This window comes from Ruditapes philippinarum, unplaced genomic scaffold (genome assembly GCF_026571515.1).
Source record: "Ruditapes philippinarum isolate M1 unplaced genomic scaffold, ASM2657151v2 ctg2800_1_1_1_1, whole genome shotgun sequence".
Classification (NCBI taxonomy): Eukaryota; Metazoa; Mollusca; class Bivalvia; order Venerida; family Veneridae; genus Ruditapes; species Ruditapes philippinarum.
In genome coordinates this window covers 1-10,071 of record NW_026861622.1, presented here as the reverse complement: position 1 = coordinate 10,071, position 10,071 = coordinate 1, and the positions used below count along the sequence as shown (strand labels likewise).

At 31.9% G+C, this 10,071-nt stretch overlaps 1 protein-coding gene and 1 non-coding gene across 2 annotated transcripts; both read right to left on the bottom strand.

Annotated features, from left to right (window-relative positions):
• Nucleotides 1–4,488: 4,488 nt before the first annotated feature.
• On the bottom strand, nt 4,489–5,830 carry LOC132716325 (uncharacterized; the record flags this gene model as incomplete). Its single annotated transcript, XM_060699575.1, is given in 1 exon segment — nt 4,489–5,830. A coding segment is annotated over 1 exon segment (68 nt), but the record flags the coding sequence as incomplete, so codon positions are not given.
• Nucleotides 4,648–4,806, bottom strand: LOC132716331 (U1 spliceosomal RNA). Its single transcript, XR_009623792.1, has one exon. It is a non-coding gene; the product is annotated as a U1 spliceosomal RNA (small nuclear RNA).
• Nucleotides 5,831–10,071: the final 4,241 nt, after the last annotated feature.

Sequence of the window (10,071 nt, the reverse complement as noted above, 5' to 3'; positions counted from 1 at the left end):
ATTGAACCGGGAATACCTCAGGGCTCTGTCGGGGATGTGTAAACGCAGATTTACTTTTCAGAAAAGCACCCGGTTCACCGGCTTAAGACACCATAGCGATATTGTGGACATTACCGGTACAGTGTAAAATGAGGCCCGTCAAGGAGGGTATCAAAATGATCTAAATTGTCCACACTACAGAACCATTTGTCCAGACAAATATGTGTATGATGTTGATTTTATATGTAAACAGCTTGTTAATAAATCTTATTATCACTCAAGGACCAGCGTCTGAGGCTTATGAGACACTTCGTTTTATGTACATATTTATTCCAATTTCACGATCCAATGTTTGTAAAATATGTAATTAAAATGTTATTCTATTACTTATGAATTGTAGTACGATATTAATATAAATTTACTTCTATGCATGTCATCAAGCAGCTCGACCACTGCCTCCGCATTCTGAGCCATTTCAATATAAAGTTGCAGCCAGTAAATGGCAATTATTATTTACTGAATGTTCCCGCATATATGTCTGTTTTTAACAAGAAGGTAGTATTTATACCCTTTAAAAAGTACATGATACTTAATTCATACGTACTAAACAGTGGTGGACCGTACCATTCCGTACCGTTTCGTGTTGCAACGCAATAAACCGTATAAGACCGTGCTAAACCTTGCCTCTCCGTAGTATGTAACGTATTACGATCGTGGCTTTCCGTGACAAAGCCATATTAAGCCGCATTAAAACCGTAGCTTATACGTAGGGTAACCGTACCAATACGTAGTTCTCCGTACCAAATCGTGGAAATCCTTGACAAGTTGGTGGACTACGAATTAGTACAGACTAGTACGGTTTTCGTACGTACCAGTACGTATCAGTACGGTTTAATACGGACTAGCAGGGATACGCTACGGTTGATTTTTTCCGTAGCAAATTTTTGTGCATGTTCAAAAATTGTTGCCCCGGTCACATATTCACGGATAATGCCACGAAAGAGCTACGGTCTAATCGTTCACGGATTACTACGGAAATGTGAAATTTCGTAGTCCGCTACGGTTTCAGTACGGACACACAAAGGTATAATTACGGAGTCCGACGGATTTACCACCAAAACCCCCCGGAGAGACACGGATTGTTACGGACCGACACGGTTTGATACGGAGCGACACGAATCAGGACGGACGCACTACGGATACACTACGGTCTGCTACGGTATAAGCACGGGTTAGTACGAATAGGTACGGTCTGATACGGAGAAGAACGTATTGATACGGAGAAGAACGAATTACCCGGATCTATACGGACCTAATACATCCGTCCACAACCTCTTGCTGGCTCATTTTCAAAATGCCTCAAAAGAAAAGAACACATAGAAAATGAATTGCAGAGTTCAATGATTTTGGCCGAGAGGATTCGGCCTAATCGCGTCCGACCCCCGAGACACATTAGGTCCGATAAAAGTGAATTACTTGAAGGACGCTGGATCCTCAACAAGTTCGGCCATGAGAGCCTCATACTAAACATGAAGCGGTCTTCGTAAAAGCCCATCACTAGTCCACAATCCCGTCTGTCTTATCTTACCTGATTAGATATGGACTAGTAATCATTAATGAAAAATGTTGATCAATACTGCTTCTCTTTAAATTTTAAGATTTGCTGTTCATCTTACAATTACATTAATTATCGTGATGTTTATGTTTTGAAAATATGAAAAAAAGCTTGTTAATAAATATTATCACTCAAGGGCAAGCGTCCGAGGCTTATGAGACACTTCGTTTTATGTACATATTTACTCCAGTTTCACCATCCAATGTTTGAAAAATATGTAACATTAAATGTTATTCTATTACTTATGAATTGTAGTACGATATCAATATAAATTTACTTCTATGCATGTCATCAAGCAGCTCGAACACTACCTTCGCATTCTGAGCCATTTCAATATAAAGTTGCAGCCAGTAAATGGCAATTATCGTTTATTAAATGTTCCCGCAAATATGTCTGTTTTTAACAAGAAGGTAGTATTTATACCCTTGAAAAGTACATGATACTTCATTCATCAGTACTAAACAGTGGTGGACCGTACCATTCCGTACCGTTTCGTGTTGCAACGCAATAAACCGTATAAGACCGTGCTAAACCTTGCCTCTCCGTAGTACAACGTATTACGATCGTGGCTTTCCGTGACAATGCCGTATTAATCCGTATTAAAACCGTAGCTTATACGTAGGGAAACCGTACAAATACGTAGTTCTCCGTACCAAACCGTGGAAATCCTTGACAAGTTAGTGGACTACGAATCAGTACGGACTAGTACGGTTTTCGTACGGACCAGTACGTATCAGTACGAATTAATACGGACTAGTAGGGATACGCTACGGTTGATTTTTCCGTAGCAAATTTTTGTGCATGTTCAAAAATTGTCAAGGATCGCTACGGATATACAAGGACTTCTACGATTGATTACGGTTACAATACGGAGAGCTACTGACCTGTACGGGTAGCTACGGACGATGCCGGAATTAATCCGTGGCTCTTCCGTGGGCATATTCCGTGAATATGTGACCGGGGTATAAGGATCGCTACGGGTATACAAGGACTACTACGATTGATTACGGAGAGCTACTGACCAGTACGGGTAGCTACGGACGATGCCGGAATTAATCCGTGGCTCTTCCGTGGGCTTATTCCGCGAATATGTGACCGGGGTATTACATCCTTCGTTACAATATTACAGGATCCTTAATATGCAAAAATAGCCCTTACTGTGTTTATCACACAGTAGAAATATGGCGATTAATACTGCAAAATCAGTCATTAATTGCATATAACATGTAATTTAATGATTTCTTGAATTGTGAATATTTTTACATTCGTTAAATTCTTAGAACATTTTTCTCAAGGTTGATTTTTTAAACAGTTTTGCTCATCAGGAAGCATGCAGCTTCAAAACGATACTTAACAAACAAGAACATCTATATATCTGTTGCATCGAAATTGAACGCGTCTGGCATTTAAAAGTAGAACACCTGAATGTTCATAACATGTTCTATAATGGAATGGTTTGGTGTTAAGATTTTAACGTCAACGTTAAAATTTGAACACTAGATGTTCATAAGGCGTTAGAATATGAACGGTTGGAGACAAAAGTTGAACACTATTATTAAGAAATGGAACGAGTCTTGGCGTTCAATATCTGTTGCAAATAGGCGTTCAAGATGTGTTCTATTCTTGAACATTAACATTTACAGTGATATAATTGTTATGTCTTTGATCACATGTTATTCAAATGAATGTGAAAAGCAAGTCACGTGTTTTGAATTGCGACACACGCCTAGTCAAGCATAAGAAAGGTAACACATTAGTAGAGTTAAAATATGCCTTTTCATTCTCATTTCCCTTTGATGAAAAAACTCGTATTTCGATAGTCGAAATCTTTTTAACCACCCGATTATTTTTTAAATATTTAGGTTGAGGTTAAAAATAGCAATACAAAGCTTGTTTGTCTAAAGGTACGGTGAATTCTCTATTTCTTGTGAATTTATTGCAGTTGAATTTTCAAGAGAGGACAAATGTTTTATAATATATACATGTATATAGGCCTACATATGAAATTTATTTTGGAAAATCATTTGTTAAATAATCTGTGTATATACTACAGACAAGACATGCATACGATAAAAATTTAAGTTCAAAATCAATGTTTATCTGCCTTTGACCTTTTACAATATGTCATTATGACAAAGATAATACATGCACTTTAAGTACAAACTAACACATTTATGTACCATAATAATATTTACGATCATTAGATACTTATATTTCAAGAGAAATTGTATGTACAGATAAAGCGTTAGTAACGACATTTACCAGATTTAATATTGTTTTGCTATTCTTAGAAGACTTTTATTTATTAAATTGTGTGCACTTGGCAATGAGCATTTGTCAAGATTTTTTCATCTTAGATCTCTGATTACATAAAGCAGCATGATATTCATATTCAATTAAGTTTTAGCAACATATTTTACAACTTCCAGTCATTCTGTCAGCATTCTATATCTACTGTTTCTACCTTAACAAGAGCCACCGTATTTATTACGCATTTATATATATGCACAATTGTTGTATACATACACACCAATAAATATATATGGTCACTTAATGCACAAGTCAGTGAAAATTCAGTAATTTAACATTCAAGGTCAAGGTCATAAAAGAGCCAAAGTCAACTTGAGTTTGATAATCATGAAGGTCTTGTCCTTAAGAAATGAAGTCAATCCATTCAATAATAGCAAAGTTACAGCCATAAAAATGAAAATTTCAATAACTTGATCTTCAAAGTCAAGGCCATTTATAAGTGAAGGTCAATGTCTGTCTGGTTATTTTAAAGGGCTATCCTTGAAGATTATTATGTTAAAGTTTGAAGACAATCCATGCAAAAATAACAAAGTTACAGCCAATAATAGCCAAAAAGAATGAGAAATGGTAATTAAAAAAATATACAGATTTTTTTTACTTTAATAATAACAAACTTCATATAATATTGTTTAAGACAAATAAAAAAAAAGAATTTTACAGATTCAACAGGAAACAACACTTGCTACATTTTTTTGTTAGAGATCACGTTAATTTTTTCTATGATGATAACAAATGATATTAATCAGGGATAGCGCGAACGCAGTCCCCACACCAATAAATTGCGTACCCGAGTAACCCACATTAGGGGTAATCGCAGGCTTCAACCCAACCGAAGTGCAATGGAAGGGTCTCTTCCTGGAGGCACTTTTTTTCTTTTTCATAAATTTATTCAGTATATTTACAAATAAAAATCCTACTGTAAAGCAGTAGGACCCGGTTTTAAAAGAAACTTAACAAATATTTATACATATATATATGAATTTAAACAACAAACAACAATTAACAACACACGTCATACCGGGCATGATTGTTGTCCACAATGCCACGCAATGCGTGCCATTGTAGACACCAAACATGAACGGAATACCTTAACAAAATATATACATTAAAACACATATCACTAAAAACACGTATCACTCCCATGCATGCCTGATGTTCACAATCATAAGCTACGCGAATTCTTGCGAACAAAACAAACATGCATGAGAGATCTCAAAATAAACATGAATAAGAAATGAAGGCAATGGGTATGTTTTTTTTTTTTTTTTTTCTATATAGTCCTATATCACTTTTATCACTGTATTATGTATATTTTATTTGACAATTATCACAATATAAAATATTATTCAAAATTAATAAGTAAGACGTGTGTATTTTTATGAATAGAAATAATAGAAACCGGGTTTACAATGTTTGTTAGTAGTATTTATGTAAGATAAAGTTTTGGATAATTCTGTATTTAATAAATTATGAAATAAATTTGGATCACGTTTTGTTTAATGTGAAGAAAAATAAATTTTGGTACAGTACAAGATAAAAAGGTGAGAAAAAAAGAAAATCTTCACAAAGTAAAGAACGGAAGGCAAGAAACCCCCAGATCGAGCAACCCCGAGATTCTGGGTGGGTAAAGTCCACAATCTCGGGGTGGCTCGAAATAGGCCCAAGCCCTACGCCACCAATAAGGTGTGAGACTCAGACGGGTCTCGGCGAATGACACCCCCAGCCGACTGTCTCGAAGCCTGAGAAAAACAGCCGACTCGAGGAATCACCGCCGAACCCCGTCTGACAAAAACGTGATATATAAGTGTATAAAAAATAAAATCACTAAGAAATTTGAATACGAAAAACAACTTTATCTTTAAAAAGGAAAGGTTAGGAGAAAAAAAATCTGATCCCAAAGCCGCATAAATGAAAACACACATACCTGAAAATATACAAAGAAAAATACTTTAGATGAAACATGTATATATAATAATGAAGGAAATGATTGATATGAGGTAATGGTCCCAAACTGGGTTACATATACAATGAAAGTGAGTGATATGAGAATGATAATATATAGAAATACATGAATGAAATAATGATCCCTAAACTGGGTTACATTGTATAATGATTTATGAAATAAAAAATAAATATATACACGATATCTCTAAATATTTTAATACGAAACAGGTATGTGCTATGATGAAAACAAAACTATATTTAAAAATAAACGTAACTTTAAGTAAATACAATATACAGACATATACAAAGTTCGCTCCCCTTTCCAGGATGACACCACCATCTCGAAGGAGTAAACAAACACCAAAGAGACAAACTGCCATCATCCTGAAAAGAGAAGAAAACAACAACAGCAGACAGAGTATACACGAAAAATATACGAAATTAGAACTATAATGAACTTGGAGATTGATGAGAAAAAATATATATAAACTGCATAAGACAGACTGACTAGAGCATGCAAGCTGGGCCAATCTATCTTATGCAATTCAACAGAAAAAGATTTTATTTATCATACATTGAGATTTAATTTGTTAACGTAGAAATCTATAAAAGACATTGCATTGAAAGAAATATCATTACTATTTAAGGTTACAAATCCATGCTGGGCCCAAACATTTAAAAAATTAAGTGAATTTAAACGTTTATAATCTAAATATATTCTGTTTCTTAAATAAATGAAAAATTGTTCTAAAAGTGATCTTATCGAAATTTTCTTATTATGATGTTTAGCATTTAAACGAGAAGACCAAATTAAGTATCTAGACAATGATAAAATAACTAAACATGTATATTTTATATCATTACTAACTTTTGGTAAATCGAAAAACCTAAAAACTTTTTCACTGAACTTAATCTTCTTATCACTTATGATATGTAATAAATATATAATTATACTATTAAAAGGCTTATAATAAGAACATTCAATAAATAGGTGAGAGACGGTTTCAATACCGTTGCAAAAATAACATGATTTTTTCTTCGAAATTCGTTTACAATATAAAAAATAATCAACATATACGACATCGTGTACTAATCTATAACAGATATTCTTATGGATTGGATCAATTGCACTTGAAAAAATATTCAAAAAGACGTTTTTAAAATTGATTTGTGGAAATAAATTGACACACTTAACTTTATAATCTGTGTCTAATAAGTAAATATAAAAAATCTTTGAAGGTGAACCAACAAACTTGTAATCTGGTATTTTATCAATTAGAACTTTAAAGGCTGAAAGACATTGTTTATAAAAAGGTGGAACAAATTCACTATGTGGAAAATTATTTTCTTGTAAAGTCTCATTATGGTGTCTTAATTGAAAACCAATCCAATATTTGGCAAAGTAAAACCAAGGAGAAGAATGATTAGAAATAATATCTTGTAAGTGTTTTAAAAGGAGAGAATACCATCTTAATTTTATATTGGGAATGTTCAAACCGCCATTTTTAAAAGGTAGATATAATGTTTTTCTCGAAATAGGTTCGAAAGATGAATTCCATATAAATCTAAAAGATGCTCTTTGAAACAAAATTAAATAGTGTTCAGGAATAATATCTGCCGTAATATAATAAATAAATTTTGAAAAAGCTAACGAATTTAGAATAGTACTTTTACCTTTAAACGAAAAACAATTTGACGATACAAGATTTAATACTCTAGAAAATTTAAGAAAGCGATCATGCCAAATTTTATCTGGATCTATATTATACCCAAAATAATACCCTAATAATTTACAATTTTGAACCCAAGATATGCCAAAAGGATGATCAGACCTATTTTTCCATTTACCCAAATATAAACCATTTGATTTCCTATAATTGATTTTTGACCCTGAAACTTGCTGAAATAAATTAACTTCCCGAAAAAATTCCTTAATTGACAAATTATCTGTAAGAATAGTTGTATTATCGTCTGCATATAATGACATCTTGACCTCGAACTTACCACCTGGAACTATTATACCTTTAATTTTTGGATTATCTTGAACTTTTTTAGCAAATGGCTCTAAACATAAAACATATAAAAGAGGAGAAAGAGAACAACCTTGACGGACAGAACGCGAAAGTGAGAAAGGATCTGATATATGGTGATTAATGATTACACTAGATTGAATATCATTATACAAAACTTTAATCCAATTAATAAAATTAATGTTAAACCCGAAAGAATGTAGCGTATTAAATAAATATTCCCACGAAACCCTATCAAACGCTTTTTCCTGATCTAAATTAATAAAACATGCTTTTAAGTTCTTTTGTTCGACATAATCAAAAATATTTCTAAGTAAATGTATATTATCGAAAATAGATCTACCTTTTATAGAACATGTTTGAGATATACCTATAATATTTGGTAAGACATTAGATAACCTATTAGTTAATATTTTGGATAAAATTTTACGGTCAATATTTAAGAGGGATATAGGACGATAATTTTTCATTAATTTTGAATTATTTTTATCTTTACAAATTAACGTAATATAAGACAACTTTTGGGAAGCAGACATTTCACCTGATTCATAACAAATTTGAAAAACTTTTAATAAAACATCGCCAAATAAATGAAAAAACTTAATGTAAAATAAAGAAGAAAGACCGTCACTACCAGGAGATTTTGTATAATCCATTTGTTTAAGAGAATTTAAAATTTCAGATTTATTTATTGGACTACTTAGGAGTAAATTATCAGATGAATTGACTTGTGGTAAATTATTTAAAAAATGTGAGGAAAGGTCTGAATTAACAGGTTCTTCTGTATATAAATTTTTATAAAAATTACGAAAACTGTCTAAAATATCTAATGATGAACTTTTTATTTCGTCATTATCATTAATTTCGAAAATTGTTTTATCAGAACCTTTGGACTGTTCAAAATTACAAAAATATTTCGATGGATTTTCATTACTGTCAATTAACTGTGTTTTACTTCTAATAATTTGACCTTTTGAATATCTTTTTTCTAAAAGTTTAAGTTTAGATAAAATCTCTTCTTTTTTGAGTAAATCAGTCGTGTTTTGATATTGAGATCTAAGTTTATTTATTTCTGAAAAAGTTTCTTTATTTTTACTTTTACTATAGTCTATACAAAAATCTTTAATTAATGATTTCATTTTGTCCCACCACTCTAAAGTATAACATTCAGTTCTTGAAATAATATGCCAATAAAATTCGAAATTCTCTATAAAAGTTTCATCATCTAAAATACTGTTATTCAATTTCCAATATGATTTACCAAAAGTTATTGTTTCATTTAATTTAAGTTTAAGAAAAACAAAATCATGATCAGAAAAACAACAAGGTAAAATGTCACACTTAAGTATTAAATCTTTAAAATGGCGAGGTAAATAAATTCGATCTAGTCTACAACCTATTGGATTATTTTTATTATTATTACACCACGTGACTGATCTCTTATCAGGATGAATGGAACGAAAAGAATCTATAAGTTTGAATTTACTAATAATTTGTGAAAATATTTTCGAACCAGAAGTGCCACGTTCAAGATTACCACCTATTTTATCTATGTTTGCATCGAAAATAAAATTATAATCTCCTAAAAGCAATAAGTTATTAGAAGTGACAAAATTTGGAAAAATAGTTTCGAAAAATTCATTACGTTCTGTATCTAAAACTGGTGCATAAATATTACAAATACGAAATTTATTATCATTTAGTTGACAGTCAGCATAGATAAATCTGCCGTTAAAATCTGTTTGATAACTATAAAGTTTCATGTCGGCATTCACAAAAATAATAGCAACACCACATCTGTTGCTTTGACCAAAACTCCATAGAATTTTATTTTCTAAGTTTAACCTCTTTTCAATAGATTTAGATAAATTAAGATTGTCAACATGAGTTTCTTGTAAACAAAGAACGTCAATATTACTAGAAGAAAGAAACATTTTAAGATCATTTATTTTATCATTGGATCTTAATCCATTTATGTTTAAAGTATATAAGTTTAAATCAGTCATTGTGTATTATAGTATTTTTAAAATATATATGAAAACTATATTTAGAAAAATAAAACAAGGGAAATAAATGTTGAATGATTTCGTAGTAGGAGGAGGAAAGAGTTACTGTCAGGGGAAAAAACTGTGTAGGGAAGAGCCAAAGGTCAAGGTTAGCGTATATCTCAGTAAAAATACGAAAAATTTTTTT